Source organism: Zalophus californianus, chromosome 15, assembly GCF_009762305.2.
Source record: "Zalophus californianus isolate mZalCal1 chromosome 15, mZalCal1.pri.v2, whole genome shotgun sequence".
Classification (NCBI taxonomy): domain Eukaryota; kingdom Metazoa; phylum Chordata; class Mammalia; order Carnivora; family Otariidae; genus Zalophus; species Zalophus californianus.
Window position 1 is genome coordinate 65,467,613 of NC_045609.1, and position 17,288 is coordinate 65,484,900.

General features: G+C 41.1%; 1 protein-coding gene across 5 annotated transcripts in view; it reads right to left on the reverse strand.

Annotated features, from left to right (window-relative positions):
* The window catches only part of SORCS1 (sortilin related VPS10 domain containing receptor 1), a 562,053-nt gene that overhangs the window by 78,226 nt on the left and 466,539 nt on the right, over positions 1 to 17,288 (reverse strand). For all 5 annotated transcript variants that reach the window (XM_027596992.2, XM_027596991.2, XM_027596990.2 and 2 more), the window contains exon 17: positions 16,895 to 17,008. In XM_027596992.2, coding sequence (XP_027452793.2) covers positions 16,895 to 17,008 — 114 coding nt within the window. The remainder of the gene's footprint in view (positions 1 to 16,894; positions 17,009 to 17,288) is intronic.

Consider the following 17,288-nt stretch of genomic DNA (forward strand, 5'->3'; position numbering starts at 1 on the left):
ATTTTTGTGTGTGGTGTAAGGAAATGGTCCAGTTTCATTCTTCTGCATGTGGCTGTCCAATTTTCCCAACACCATTTGTTGAAGAGACTGTCTTTTTTCCAATGGACATTCTATCCTGCTTTGTCAAAGATGAGTTGACCATAGAGTTGAGGGTCCATTTCTGGGCTCTGGATTCTGTTCCATTGATCTATGTGTCTGTTTTTGTGCCAGTACCATACTATCTTGATGATGACAGCTTTGTAATAGAGCTGGAAGTCCGGAATTGTGATGCCGCCAGCTTTGCTTTTCTTTTTCAATATTCCTCTGGCTATTCGGGGTCTCGTCTGGTTCCATACAAATTTTAGGATTATTTGTTCCATTTCTTTGAGAAAAGTGGATGGTATTTTGATGGGAATTGCATTGAATGTGTAGATTGCTCTAGGTAGCATTGACACCTTCACAATGTTTGTTCTTCCAATCCATGAGCATGGAACGTTTTTCCATTTCTTTGTGTCTTTCTCAATTTCTTTCATGAGTATTTTATAGTTTTCTGAGTACAGATCCTTTGCCTCTTTGGTTAAATTTATTCCTAGGTATCTTATGGTTTTGGGTGCAATTGTGAATGGGATCGACTCCTTGATTTGTGTCTCTTCTGTCTTGTTGTTGGTGTATAGGAATGCCACTGATTTCTGTGCATTGATTTTATATCCTGCTACTTTACTGAATTCCTGTATGAGATCTAGAAGTTTTGGGGTGGAGTCTTGTGGGTTTTCCACATACAGTATCATATCATCTGCAAAGAGTGAAAGTTTGACTTCCTCTTTGCCAATTTGGATGCCTTTGACTTCTTTTTGTTGTCTGATTGCTGTGGCTAGGACTTCTAATACTATGTTGAATAGCAGTGGTGAGAGTGGACATCCCTGCACGTTCCTGACCTTAGGGGAAAAGCTCTCAGCTTTTCCCCATTGAGAATGATATTGGCTGTAAGTTTTTCAGAGATGGCTTTTATGATATTGAGGTATGTACCCTCTATGCCTATACTCTGAAGAGTTTTGATCAAGAAAGGGTGCTGTACTTTGTCAAATGCTTTTTCTGCATCTGTTGAGAGGATCATATGATTCTTGTTCTTTCTTTTGTTAATGTATTGTATCACACTGATTGATTTGCGGATGTTGAACCAACCTTGCAGCCCAGGGATAAATCCCACTTGGTCATGGTGAATAATCCTTTTACTGTACTGTTGGATCCTATTGGCTAGGATTTTGGTGAGAATTTTTGCATCCATGTTCATCAAGGATATTGGTCTGTAATTTTCCTTTATGATGGGGTCTTTGTCTGGTTTGGGGATCAAGGTAATGGTGGCCTCATAAAATGAATTTGGAAGTTTTCCTTCCATTTCTATTTTTTTGGAACATTTTCAGGAGAATAGGTATTAATTTTTCTTTAAATGTTTGATAGAATTCCCCTGGGAAGCCATCTGGCCCTGGGCTTTTGTTTATTGGGAGATTTTTGATGACTCCTTCAATATCCTTAGTGGCTATAGGTCTGTTCAGGTTTTCGATTTCTTCCTGGTTCATATTTGGTAGTTGATACATCTCTAGGAATGCACCCATTTCTTCCAGGTTATCTAATTTGCTGGCCTAGAGTTGCTCATAATATGTTCTTATAATTGTGTGTATTTCTTTGGTGTTGGTTGTGGTCTCTCCTCTTTCATTCATGATTTTGTTGATTTCGGTCCTTTCTCTTTTCTTTTTGATAAGTCTGGCCAGGGGTTTCTCAATCTTGTGAATTCTTTCAAAGAACCAGCTCCTACTTTCTTTGATCTCTTCTACTGTTCTTTTGGTTTCTAGTTCATTGATTTCTGCTCTGATCTTTATGATTTCTCTTCTCCTGCTGGGTTTAGGCTTTATTTGCTGTTCTTTCTCCAGCTCCTTTAGGTGTAGGGTTAGGTTGTGTATTTGAGACCTTTCTTGTTTCTTGAGAAAGGCTTGTATTGCTATATACTTTCCTCTCAGGACTGCCTTTGCTGTATCCCAAAGATTTTGAACAGTTGCGTGTTCATTTTCTTTGGTTTCCATGAATTTTTTAAATTCTTCTTTAATTTCCTGGTTGACCCATTCATTCTTTAGTAGGATGCTCTTTAGCCTCCATGTATTTGAGTTCTTTCCGACTTTCCTCTTGTGATTGAGTTCTAGTTTCAAAGCATTGTGGTCTGAAAATATGCAGGGAATAATGCCAATCTTTTGGTACTGGTTGAGACCTGATTTGTGACCTAGGATGTGATCAATTCTGGAGAATGTTCCATGGGCACTAGAGAAGAATGTGTATTCCGTTGCTTTGGCATGGAATGTTCTCAATATGTCTGTGAAGTCCATTTGGCCCAGTGTTTCATTTAAAGTCTTTATTTCCTTGTTGATCTTTTGCTTAGATGATCTGTCCATTTCAGCAAGGGGGGTGTTAAAGTCCCCCCACTATTATTGTATTGTTGTCAATGTGTTTCTTCGCTTTTGTTATTAATTGCCTTATATAATTGGCTGCTCCCATGTTAGGGGCATAGATATTTACAATTGTTAGATCTTCTTGTTGGATAGACCCTTTACGTAGGATATAGTGTCCTGCCTCATCTCTTATTACAGTCTGTTTTAAAATCTAATTTGTCTGATACAAGGATTGCCACCCCAGCTTTCTTCTGGTGTCCATTAGCATGGTAAATGGTTTTCCACCCCCTCACTTTCAATCTGGGGGTGTCTTTAGGCCTAAAATGAGTCTCTTGCAGACAGCATATTGATGGGTTTGTTTTTTAATCCAATCTGATAGCCTGTGTCTTTTGATTGGGGCATTTAGCCCATTTACATCCAGGGTAACTATTGAAAGGTATGAATTTAGTGCCATTGTATTGCCTGTAAGGTGACTGTTATTGTATATTGTCTGTGTTCCTTTCTGAACTGTGCTGCTTTTAGGCTCTCTCTTTGCTTAGAGGACCCTTTTCAATATTTCTTGGAGGGCTGGTTTCGTGTTTGCAAATTCCTTTAGTTTTGTTTGTCCTGGAAGCTTTTTATCTCTCCTTCTATTATCAATGACAGCCTAGCTGGATATAGTATTTTTGGCTGCATATTTTTCTCGTTCAGTGCTCTGAAGATATCATGCCAGTCCTTTCTGGCCTGCCAGGTCTCTGTGGATAGGTCTGTTGCCAATCTAATGTTTCTACCATTGTAGGTTACAGATCTCTTCTCCCGAGCTGCTTTCAGGATTTTCTCTTTGTCTGTGGGACTCGTAAGTTTTACTATTAGATGTCAGGGTGGCGACCTATTTTTATTGATTTTGAGAGGGGTTCTCTGTGCCTCCTGGATTTTGATGCCTGTTTCCTTCCCCACATTAGGGAAGTTCTCTGCTATTATTTGCTCCAATATACCTTCTGCCCCTCTCTCTCTTTATTCTTCTTCTCGGATCCCAATTATTCCAATGTTGTTTCGTCTTATCGTATCGCTTATCTCTCAAATTCTGCCCTCGTGATCCTGTAGTTGTTTCTCTCTCTTTTTCTCAGCCTCTTTATTTTCCATCATTTGGTCTTCTATATCACTGATTCTCTCTTCTGCCTCATTTATCCTGGCAGTTACTGCCCCCATGTTTGATTGCACCTCATTAATAGCCTTTTTGATTTCGACTTGGTTCGATTTTAGTTCTTTCATTTCTCCAGAAAGCGTTTCTCTAATAACTTCCACGCTTTTTTCAAGCCCAGCTAGTGTCTTTAAAGTCATGATTCTGAACTCTAGGTCCGACATCGTATTAATGTCCGTATTGAGTAGGTTCCTGGCAGACGATACTACGTCTTGTTCTTTTTGCTGAGGTGATTTTTTTCATCTTGTCATTTTGTCCAGAGGAGAATAGATGAATGAGAGAATAAAATGCTAAGAGGTTAACAACATCCCCAGCAAATATACTCTATACATATCAGGAAAGACCTGAAACCAGGGGAAACGAAAGGGAAAGAAAGAAAAGAGAAAGAGAAAAAAAAAAAAAAGAAGAAAAAGATAATAACAAAAACAGAACAAAACAAAACAAAAAACCAGAATATCTTCAAATATGATCAGGCTAGTGCATCGATCAGTGCCACACACTAGATTCTGGGCGTATTTTGGTCTGTTAGAAGAAAGTGCCTGCTAAAATTTTAACGGGAGAAAGACTTATATATGTACAAAATAAGGGTTGATACAATGAAGGGATGGCATATGAATGTAAAGATGAAAATTATAGAAGACTTTATAAAAGGCATTGATAAGATAAATTGTTTGAAAAAAGAAAGAAGATTTAAAAAAAGAAAAAGAAAAGAAAAAAAATGGAGTGAATGTGATCAGGCAGGAGAGTAGAACAAAGCCATACACTAGTGATTTTGGGTATATTTTGATCTGTTAGAAGAAACCGTATCTCAAAATTTTAAAGAGAGAACAACTTATATATATATGCCAAAAATAAGGGTAACTACTATGAAGAGATAAAATATGACTCTAAAAATGAAAAATAAAAAATGTTTTTTAAAAAAGGGATTGATAAGATGTTGGTTGAAAAAGGGAAAAAGAAAAATTCAAAAAAAAAAGTTAAAAAAATTAACTTTGAAAAACTAATGAATCATGGTAAAAGAGCCATGAATTCTATGTGAAGTATTCCCCTAGCACTGGAGTTCTCCCGTTCTCCTTGATCGGTAAACTTGGTCTTGGCTTGCTGGCTGTTTGGGCTGATCTTCTGGGGGAGGGGCCTGTTGCCGTGGTTCCCAAATGTCTTTGCTGGAGGCGGAATTGCCCCGCCCTTGTTGGTCCGGGCTAAGCAAGCTGCTCGGGTTTGCTCTCAGGAGCTTTTGTTCCCTGAAAGCTCTCGGTACAGCTTTGGAGGACCAGGGTGAAAACGGTGGCCTCCCAATCTCCACCTGGAGGAGCCGAGAACTCGGGGCCCCGCTCCTCAGTGCGCCCCCAGAGAAAAGCAGCACTCCCGTCTCCCCGGTATCCGGCCGCACTCCGTGCTCACCCGGCCTGTGACCGAGCGTTTCTATGTCTGGCACCCGACCCCGTGTGGAGTCTCCAAACCCAGCAGATCCCTGCGGTGCGCTCCCGTGCCGCTCCTCCCGGGGGAGGAAGGGGAGTCTCCCCGGCTCTGCCGCTTGTTGGGTCCCTGCTGGAGGAGCAGTGGCCCGACTGGGCCGCGGATCACAGTTTATGGCAACCCCGAGCTGAGAGCCCGCGCCTCGGCTCTGTCTCTGCAGCCGGCTTCCCCGCTCCGATACCTGGGAGCTCTGCCCACTCAGGCACCCCCGGTCTTTCTGTGACCCCGAGGCTCCTGAGACCATACTGTCCCGCGAGGGTTCCACCCGCCGCTTAGCCACTGGAGCGACGTCCCTCAGCGGAGCTGACTTCTAAAAGGTCCGATTTTGTGCTCCGCGGCTCTAGCACTTGCCAGAAGCGGCCGATGGAGGCCCCCTCCCCCGCCGTCTATCCTCCCGAATATCGCCTCGGATTCACTTCTTCGCACGTCCTACCTTCCAGTAAATGGTTGCTTCTCTGTTCAGAGAATTGTTGCTACTCTCCTCTTCGATCTCCTGTTGAGTTCGTAGGTGTTCAGAATGGTTTGATCCCCATTCAGCTGAATTCCTGAGACCAGACGAAACCCAGGTCTCCTACTCCTCCGCCATCTTGCTCCCAGTCTCCTCTAAACTCTTAAAGGATCCTTATGATTTATTGATAGGAACCCATTTATGCCTTGTATGATTGCCTTCCTGCGTGTGACTGTGAACTTTAAGTTCCTTGAGGGCATCCTTGTCCCTGGGGACATGCAAAGCTGATAATCAGGAGGTCCACAGTGGGATGACTGTGCTATCTTAAGTGTTGCAATATCTGCGCAGCAGTTTGTTATTACTTCTGCCCCCGAACCTTTCAAGCACCTCCCTCATGAACCAGCCGTGACTAATCTTTATCTTTGGAGTCCCTGCTTCTCTTCACAATCCAGCAACTAAGGAGTTAGCACCCAGCCCTTCAGGCAGCCTGGAACTCCTTGCTCCTGCACTAGGATCCCTACTCATTCCATTGGTCATTATTAAGCCTGAGCATGTTTAAAATCATTCCATCTACTATTTACGTAAAGCCATTGTAGGTGCTTATGAGTGCATGCTGATTAATAGAGAAAATAATAGCAGGTGGGAGAGGGAAGGAAAAAATAAAAAGGTGCCAGCACTGGAGAATGCTGACATTCTGGTACCAGCAATGGTAGCAAGAAAATGACCAGCAATGTCACATAGTAATTACGGCATCCCAGTGAGTTTGGGCATCAGAAACTCCCTGCGTGTTTCAGAGGCAAGGCACTATGAAAACTAAAGGTAGCTTATGATTTTTAATCACTTAGCATCCAAGCACACCTGTGACTCTGTTTTGGTGAGTGGCTATAGAGGCATGGGCTCACCATCACCACCAGCATCATCAGCTAGAGAACATTCCTTTTGTTTGTCGCCCTTCTGACCAATCATTGCCTCAGGCGTTCCTGAATCCTGCAGCAACAGTTCTGCTTAAATCCTAAGCACGAATCCATCCTCCCCCCGGGATTCTGCCACAGAGAAGACTGTTGGTAATTTTTTTAAAGCGCTCATTAAAAAGCATTCTGAAACTATTTTATTTCCTGGATGAAAATGGCATCACATTAGCCCTACCAGACCTGTCCCTGAAATTTAGAAGAAAATTGTGCAGAAATACAGAGTTCATTTACTCAAGTAAGTACACACCTGCTTTTTGCATTACAGAATGGTTCTATTTTCATCCCAGCAGCTGTCCCTGGGTCTGAGTTACATAAATGAATAATGCATTTAATATGTTATTAAATGGGGCTGCTACCTCCATAATAACAAGGCAACTTATGATTATGTTGGACCTAAGCTCTGAATATTACTGGGATGCATTTAGTTGGTAAAGCATTCTTCAATTCACCAAGAAAAGTGCATTGTAATGGCAAGGGGATCTTTGTACAATTACTGAAAAGGAAACATTCTGCAAATGTGCCTTTGATATTACCGACCACTCATCAGTAGATAGTGTCTTATTACTTCAACAGCCCCAACTTCAACCATTCTCTTCCTTCCCATCCCGAAACCCCTTTGTCACCTTTTCCTTTTTACCCCCACCTTCTTTGGTTTTTCTTCTGTGCTTCCTGCCAGTCTTAACACAGATCAAGGCCATAGTTCTTCTTTGTGAGTGTAAAACTGGAAAAAAGCCATGAAGGACTTCATAGTCTGTGATTTTGTTATTTAGTAGTTTTTTTGGTTTCTCTTGTGATTTGGGGGTGGTGGTGGATTATGGATGTTTATGACTATCCACTGTATGTTAAGGTGACAGTATGGTCTAGCTCAGTAGACTGCAACCCTGTCTGTCCTTTAGATTCACTTGCTGGAATTTTTAAAAGAAATGGATGTCAAGATCCTGCTCCCAGGGGGTCTTGATTTAATTGGTAATTAATTATGTTATGATTTTATTGAGAATTCTGGGCATTAGTGTGTTTTTGTTTTTGTTCTTAGTTCCCGTGGTGATTCTTGCGTGCATCCAGAATTAAAGACCACTGCCCTGGTGGTTAAAACTAGTGTTGTAGAACCAAACTGCCTGAGTTTAAATTCAGGTACTTACTGTATGAACCTGGGCAGTTACCCAACCTTTCTCTAATGCTTGGGTTCTCTGACTATCAAATAGGTACAATTACAGAATCTTTTCAATAACATTCTTGGGAGGATTAAATGAGATACTGCATTGAAAAGGGCTTAGCCTGAAGTCTGGCGCATTGTTAGAAACTTAATAAATACTAAAATATCAGTAGTTAAAAAGTTAGTATTTAAAGTATTAAACATCAACTTGCTATTATACAGCAAGTTCCCAGAAAATAGAAGTGGCACTCTTATTGCCAAGATAATCTTAAAATCAAATCGGACCACATCAATTTCTTTCTTGGATGCATTCACAATTTCCCGTGGGATTATTCAAAGAGCGTCAGGTTGAAGTTTTAAATACAGTCCGCAATCTCTCCTCAGTTCATTTGTCCAGTTTCAGCTCTTTCCCAACATGCTTCCTGAGCCCAGGCCATATTCAAGACTGCATGCCTTCTTTTTTCCTGTGCTGTTCGTTCTTTCTGGGGTGTTCTTTCCTCCCGTCAAGCTTTTATTCATTCTTTAAAAATCAGATTAGAATACATGTTTCTCTGTGAAGTTGTCTCTTGCCTTTTTAGAGTAGTTATCACACGTCATGACCAAGCTAGAGCTGGGACTGTAGGTCTTCTTGAAGCTACTGTCACTGAGCTATGGTGTCCCTCGTTTGTGCTCACAATGTGAAGAATTTAAATGGTTTATTTTCTTGGATCGTACTACATGCCTTTGCTTTCAAGGGAAAAGTGCTGTGTTACAACCCTCAACAAAACAAATAATGGAGCAAGCCTTAGGGATAGAGAAGGGGACTAGCTGTGGCTACAGAGTATGACTAAGACTTAAAATCTTCCTAGACCCAATGTGCCCATGTTTCAAAAACAGCAACAACAACAACAAAAAACCCTGTGTAGTAGCCTTAACACCTTAACTTAACACCTGTAACAACCTTAACATTCAGAAAGAATGTGGTTCCATGGCTGACTGAGCAGGTTCTACGAGTTTCTCTCTTCAAAGGAACAGTTCTCAGGACTTTTCCTTTAAAGTGAGTAAGCAACCTTGAGATTAGGAGACCAGGAGGAGACTAGGTGAAGTGACAAAATTTTCCTTTTTTTAGGCAGGGTGGAAGCACAAGTCTTTTATTTTGACTAGTAAATGGAATGTGACTTTATTTTGAATGTCAACTTGATGAAATGGGACATATGGCCACACTAAACTAAATGACTTAAAATCAAGAATCATGAGAATGACTCATGGAATCCACAATCTGAGTCAACGAGTTGTACAACTAATTTATATAAAGAAATTTTCCTTCTTTTTGAGCACCTACAGTCCTAGGAATCCTAATACTGAGTTATTCCAAATTGGTCATGGACATGTCAGAGTCTGAAGGGATAGCAGAGATCATCCAATACGACCCCTCCATTTTTCACATGAGTAAAAGCAGACACTTTAGATTTTGCCAAGGTAACCTGATTACCATGGGAGGTGATCAGTGGCTCTGGGCCTCTGGACTGAGTTTGGTGTCTCTTGCCATTGTGCCATACCACCTGGATGAGAATAGCCGACACCACTGACACGGGCAACAACAGCTACATGAGAATCTAGGTCTCCACATAGCAACATTCACCTTCTTCTTCAATTCCTGACCCCAATGTCATCCCATGAAAATATGGAAAACCATATCTAAGCAAGGTGCTCTAAAGAGTCAACTTCATAGCCACAAACATTTCTTGAGTGTCTGCTGTGACAATACATGGCTCTTTGCTAGAGAACCTCCACACGGGCCCCTGCTGTGTTGTCTGTAAATTATGCAAGTGGTTTCCTTTCTGTGGACTGTAAACACATACACCACTTTTCAGACCGATTATTCTCCACGATGCACGCTAACAAATCTTGCTGAGCAGATCAGATTGAACATCAAAATCGCCTCCAGGCACAGGAGTGGGGTCATCTGGGAAAAGACCACAGACAACCCTCAAAGCCCCTGGAAATAGCAACTCTAGGGCAATGGCAGGTTAGCTGGCGTCTAATGTTCTCGTGGCTGATACAGAAAGGAGTATGTTTCTATAAAGCATTTTTAAAACATTCCAAATGTATGTTGATAGTATGGAATTACCATTTTGCTAGAATTTAGGTATATATATATATATTTTCCTAGACCCACTAAATATTCTTACATAGATACTGAATTAATGTTAAAAATTAACGCTAAAATTAATGCTAAAAATCTTTTTTAAGCCTCCTGAGTAAATATCTTCATAGTATATTAAGAAACTAACCCTGAGGGACAATAAGAGCTGTCATTGCACATTCTTTTGGGAGGGATTAATGGCTTCTCAAAAGAAACTCCATAGACAGAAATTTCTATACACATTCTTTTTTAACACATCTAGAAATATCTCTAGCTTAATAGCAAGAAGAAATCTGTCCCCTGAGAAGATTATCTTGGTTTCTTATAATAAACCAGCCCAATGCCCACTTTATTTTATATTTACAGAATCTTTTTCAGTTGGCATGAAACAAGCAATGTCCTAGTTAATTTAGCAACTTGAATTTGCAGCATGTTCCCTGGATCCAAAACCATATAAACAAGATTTAACCATCTATAAGTACAACTAGAGATTGTGCTTTGTGTGTGTGCAAACAGAGATATTTATAGACACAGATGGAGAAACAAAGAGAAACAAATTTAGGGTAATTTCAGCACTAAAATGCAAGAAAATACACGAAGGAATACTGATTTCATTCTATTTGGACAAAAGGAACTTTTTCACTCATCAGGTAAATGTGTTATCTGCCTTGAGTGGTGGAGAGGGACACACATGTTTTGATGCCTAATAGTTTTTAATCATGTGACTTTATGAGTGTATGCAGGTGATCATTTGTTTTACAGATGAAAAAAAAAAAAAAAACGGGCTTAGATTAAATATGTCCTAGATCTCAGTGCTGCAGTGACTATTAAGGGTCAAATAAATGTCAGGACTATAGATACACAACAATCCCCTCTTCTTTACTTCACTCTAGAGGAGCCCTTAGATGATGACTATTGGTGATGGTATCTGCATTTTGCAAAGTGACTACTATCTGCTATGTACTGGGCTACATGCTTTATATACAGTGCCACATTTAAGTCAAAGCAGGTATCAAGAGCAGATAGCAAAATTTTATAGGTAAGAGGTAAAGGCTCAAAGAAAGGAAGCCACTTGCTAAGATAACAGTAAATGGCAGAAGTCATTTAAAACCCTTACTTGTTTCATTCTAAAATAACTCTTTTTCACCAGACAAAACAACCCCATTATATTTCATTTCCTGCCCATAACAGGCTGTGGCCTCGGTATCAGCCTCCTGGCTTTCCATGGACTGGTGTGGGGAAGGTGTGAGGGCAAAGGCAGGGAGCTTACACTGGAGAACATGGAAGAACTTCGCTCACATGTGGTTCCATGGTGTGAACCCTAGAAATCAGACGCCACTGGACCAAGGGCCGAGGACTAAGGACAGGTAGTGCCAGCCTCCTGGAGGAACATTTTGCACTCATTTCAGCTCTTATTCCAACTCTCTTTTCTAAGACCTAGCCAAGAACTAAAACAAAAGTTGCATGACTGTTCATGTCTATATAGAAATGCTGATAAAAATGTTGGCATCTCCCAAAAATAGTATTTCTATTAGGCATAATAACAACCGATGCTAGACTTTCTCCATTCTGGTGAAGTAAGCAAACCTGCGGACACTGCTATATATACCAGGGTAATAAGGTGACTGTGAAGGCAACCATAACCGTTTATAAAGTGAGGTATTACAAAAAATAAAAGGAAAAGGAAGGTTCACCTAGATGCTTTGAACTAAACTCTCAGAAGGTGCTGCTGGGAGATTTGCTTGTTAAACTTCACTGACAAGGGGCAGTCGTTCAATAGGCCCTTTCAAAAGTTCAAGTTCTGATGCATATCTGCACTATGGGCTCTGCTGAAAGGGGTGTGGTGAAGTAAGAGGGGCGCCTGGGGAGTACAACAGATGGATGCTCTTATTCGCAGGCTGACCTTGCCCTTGTGATTCCTCTGTACTTCATCCTGGCCTGATGCCACTATAGGATCCATACTGATAGAGCATGGGATGCCCACAGATGGCTAAAGCTGACAGGGGAGAGACTGAGGGTGCACGGTGGCTCCTTAGCCTATGATTGACTTCCAGGCACTGGCATCAGTTGACCCTTTCAGCCGGATCATCTTACACCTTCTGCCTGAAGTGACCTTCCTTACTTTACTTTGGGAAATCCCACTCAGCTTTCCCTTATAGAATCCACTGGCATTTGTATTTTAAAGGAGGATGGCAGTTAATACAAACGAATCTGTAATGTGTGGGACTCCTGGCAGTCTGTGAGCCAGAGGCTAGTGTTTTAATCCTTTTGGGGAAATATTTGGTGTGCCTGGATCCTCAGGTCTAAGAAGTAAGCAGTTGGCTGGGTGGGATTTGCTTTACAAGTTAGCTGAAACACTTCTAATTGCCAAAAGAGAATCCAATTATCTTTGTGTGTTTTTATAACAATTATTATGGTAGGAGGATGTTAATTGCAACAATGTTTATAGCAGCTAAAAACAGAAAATAACCCAAATGTCCATGACAGGGGATGACGAAGCAATACCAGGTGCTTTAATACTCTCAAATTAAAAGAAATTAGATGGAAGATAGCCCTATATACTCTGTCTTAGAAAGTTGTTTAAGACATATTTCTGAATGAAAAGCAAAATAGAAAAATAATATATCTAGTAGGAAATGAAATGTAAGAACAACCTCCCAAATTAATTTTGTATATTTTTTCTCGGCATAAGTATTTGCTGGCAAATGCAAAGTGTCTGGAAGCATGCATACCAAAGAGATCACAGTTGTGCAGGAAAAGGGGGCAGGATAGGGGGTGATGATCTAAATTGGTTTTTTAAAGATTTTATTTACTTATTTGACAGAGAGACACAGCGAGAGAGGGAACACAAGCAGGAGGATTGGGAGAGGGAGAAGCAGGCTTCCTGCTGAGCAGGGAGCCCGATGTGGGGCTTGATCCCACGACCCTGGGACCATGACCTGAGCCGAAGGCAGACGCTTAACTCCTGAGCCACCCAGGGGCCCCTAAATTGGTTTTTTAAACAGAAAACATATGTATATATATTTTTCATAATTAAATATTTTTAAGTGAAAAGCTCAATGTTCAATGGCAGCAGTAAAGTGGTTACAACATTAAAAACTAAGTCTGTGCTCATGAAATGCCACTGAGTCCACACACAGCCCAGGGCTTCTGGGGTGAAGGGCTGGAGGGACATTGCATTCTTTTCCAATTTCATCTATACTTTACCTCTTGCCAACTTTTGAGTTGTCTACAGACACAGTAAATAGGAATTTGATGGGATGAGGTCTTCTTTGAAGATGATTTCAGGCACCTGTACCAGCTAAGGGTCTTCTTGTCCTTAACGCAGAATGTATAAGGAGGCAATATGCCCATCGGTGGGGTTACTATTCATACCCCTCCCCCGACCTTTAGCCCACAGGGCCCTGTGAGGGTGATCACTCCTCCACCTGTGAGCACCTCGCTTTTGAGAGCAAGGCATTCCATCCTCCCTGCTGATGGCTGGAATTTATCCCTCTTCTTTACACAAGCTCACTCACTGATGTGGATGCTTTTCTGGAAAACGTCTGAATGGAACAGATGAAACCAGTAGATGTGGTAACTTTACAAAAATTTTTTTGGGTCATACGCTATCATGTAATACCCACTTATATGAACAACACTCTGAGAGTGGAGGTGAGCCCTAGGGAATAATCCTGTGATTCTGTGATTAATAAACATCACTGCATTGACAAACATTTATCTATCTGAACACTTATTGCTGAATCACATTTTTTTAAAGATTTTATTTATATATTCACCAGATAGATAGAGAGCACAAGTAGGCAGAGTGGCAGACAGAAGGAGAGGGAGAAGCAGGCTCTCTGCTGAGCAGGGAGCCGGACGTGGGGCTCGATCCCAGGACCCCAGGATCATGACCTGAGCCGAAGGCAGCCGCTTAACCGACTGAGCCACCCACGCGCCCCTGCTGAATCACATTTTTAATTGAAATTTTAATTTTATAGGGCATAGATGAAAAAATCCCATTGGATAGATTATTTATTATGATTTAATCATTTCTGATGTTTTATTTTATAGGAGTCAGGGTTTACTTGAATTTCACATACTAAGTTTACCAAAGGAATGGGGAAAACTATTTAAGGGTAGCCTGAAATGTGTGTGTGTGTATTCTCAATATACTGAAGAGTGAGGGTCATAGCCTACACTCTGCCTTATTCGGGTGACTTGAGTAGCACGTGGAATAATTTAGACCCCACTGTACTGGGACCTCCCCTCATCAATACCAAAGAAAAAATGATCTAACTTGCTTGACTTAGTGAAAAAAAAAATCAATTCAGAGACTAGCATTAGGGATTCCCAGTGCCCTTTACAATGTCTAAACATGCTGGTGCATGCAAGTAGTGAAACTCAGTTCTCCGGCGCTCCTTCACCATTAAGTGTACTCATTTCAGCAGCCCCCTTTCTGGTTTCCCACGGTGCTGCATGCTAAAGGCCTCACTGACCCACTGCTGTAAAAATGTCATTTGTATTTTCCTCGGGTTTTATGTTATAGCACAAATAAGTCACAGCTTATTCCTATATTCAAAAGTTCTAGGAATCCCTAACCATAGAGATAAGAACATTTGAGGGTACAAGTCTGTGTTGTTTCCCTCCTTTAGAAGAGTAGTATATGCTATTATGGTAATTTATTTTCTTAATTTAAAAACATTTTAGGGGCACATGGGTGGCTCAGATGGTTGAGCGTCTGCCTTCGGCTCAGGTGGTGATTCCAGGGTCCTGGGATCGAGCCCCACGTTGGGCTCCTGGCTCAGCGGGGAGCCTGCTTCTCCATCTCCCTCTGCCTCTGCCCCTGCTCATGCTCTCTCTCTCTCTTTCTCTGTATCTGTGTCTCAAATGAATAAATAAAATCTTAAAAAAAAAAAAAACTTTTTAAACATTTCAAATACAGAAGCACACAAATGGAAATGTGGATGTCCTCACCTCTGTCCTGCCACAGGCATGAGAAATGAGAAGAGCAATTTTCAAATGGGACAGGCCTGCTGGTGAGGCGTCCCCCTTCCTCCTACCTCCCTTCCTTAGTTCCTCTCCTTCTCATGTTTTAAGATCAGGATTTTCGAATATACACAAATGAGAGGAAAGAGTATAATAAATACGCCTGCCCTCCATTAATTCACTTTCAAAGATTTTCAACACCTGTTTTTTTAGCATTTTAAAACAAATGTCATACATCATGTATCTTTAAAAGATAAGGTTTTGGGACGCCTGGGTGGCTCAGTCGGTTAAGCGTCTGCGTTTGGCTCAGGTTGTGATCCCGGGGTCCTGGGATCGAGTCCCTGTGGTGTCGGGCTCCCTGCTCAGCGGGGAGTCTGCTTCTCCCTCTCCCCCTGCTGCTCCCCCTGCTTGTGCTCGCTCTCTCTGACAGATAAATAAATAATTAAACAATTAAATAATTAGTTTTCTTTTTTTTAGTCATCCAAAATACCATTATTGCACACAAATATATAACTATATTTAGTTAATACAATAAATATAATATAAATATTTATACCTAGATATAACCTAGTATTACCTGTGATAGTTAAGTTTATGTGTCGATTTGACTCGGCCATGTGTGCTCAGGCATTTGGTCAAACATTATTCAGGGTGATTCTGTGAGGGTTGTTTTTGATAAGCTTAGCATTCAAAATAGAAGACAGAGTAAAGCAGATTGCTCTCCCAATGTAGGTGGGCCTTGTCTAATATGTTAAAGGTCTCAATAGAAGAAAAAGGCTTACCCTTTCCTGCGCAAGAGGGAATTCTTTTTGCCTGACTGTCTTTAAACTGGAAATTCGCCTTTTTTCCTGCCTTCACACTTATGCTGAAACACTGGCTCCTCCTGGGTTTTGAGCCTTCTAGCCTTTAGTCAGAACTACACCATCAGCTCTCCTGGTTCTCATGCCTTCAGACTTGGACTAGAAACAAACCATCAGCTCTCCTTGGCGTCCAGCTTGCCAAGGCACTTCGCAGATTTTGGGACTTGGACTTGCCATTTCCATAATCATGTGATCCAATTCCTTATAATGAATACACACACACACACACACACACACACACACATATATATAATATCTATACATCTATATGATCTCCTATTGATTCTCTTTCTCTGGGAATCCCTGATTAATACATTACCTAATCACCAGACCATATTCCATTTCTCCAAATGGCTCAAAGATGTCTTTTTACATACTGCTTGAATTTGAATCCAAATAAGTTCCACAAAATATTTTTAAAGTCTATAAACATCAACTCCACTTGTGGTCACAAAATGTTTTCTTTTCTATGGTATTTCTTTTTTTTTTAAAGATTTTATTTATTTGAGAGAGAATGAGAGAGAGAGAGAGAGAGAGAGAGAGAGAGAGAGAGAGAGAGAGAGAGAGAGAGCACGAGAGGGAAGAGGGTCAGAGGGAGAAGCAGACTCCCCGCTGAGCAGGGAGCCTGATGCGGAACTCGATCCCGGGACTCCAGGATCATGACCTGAGCCGAAGGCAGTCGCTTAACCGAGCCACCCAGGCGCCCCTGCTATGTTATTTCTTAAATAATATTGGATAAGCCCTACAACTCAAAACATTAAACACAAACTTTTAGAATCTGATTCCATATTTTTAAAGCTCAGAATGTATGCCTTAAACGTATCAAGACTGGACATAGGACAAAAATGAAACCCATTTCAACTAACAGCAGGGTACTCTTGAAAAGTCAATGAGCTTCTTTGTTCGCTCTATCTTCCGCATCTATAAAATAGGAAATGCACCTATGAAATATTTACTTGGCCCCCTTCACAGAGATGCAGTGAGCGGGGAAAGGGAGTTCACAGAAATAGTTCGGAAACAAAGTATCAAAAAGTGAAGAAATGTATAGATTATCATCATCATCTTCATCCAAGGAACCGGTTTTGTTTCTTTATTTGCAACTGAAGTCTTATTCTCAGATGAAAATTGCACTATTAATACAAATCTGAGCTGCATTACTAACAGGAACAAAAACAAATCACTGTGCTGTAATGAAAAAGACCTGGTCTTCGATCAGATGTAATTCTGTAAGTTTAACACCGGCTGAAAAACAGCGGAGGTTGACCTCTCAAGGTCACCACCTCAGACACTCACCCAGTACTGTTGAGATAACTCTGTCCCAAGCTGCAGTCCTTTGACAGAGAAGACGGATTGAACCAAAATGCTGGCAGACACTGACCATTGCTGTGTCGCTCATACCCATAGTCACTGTGGGGGAAAGAGTCAAGAGAGACCTTTCAGTAGGTGGCAAAATTACTGAGAACAGTTTCATGGTAGCACACAGCCAGCTTCTACTCTAGCCAATGAGTCAAAAAACAAGAATTCACTGAATCAATACCTTTCCAAAAATGCAACTGTTCTTTCCCCTGTGGAATATCTATCAATTATTTACCCATGACAATATCCTACGAGACCCATTTCCAGAAAGGCTGACGTGAAAGCAACAGAGAAGCCTGTGTAGAGACGGAGGCTCAATGACCAATAATTC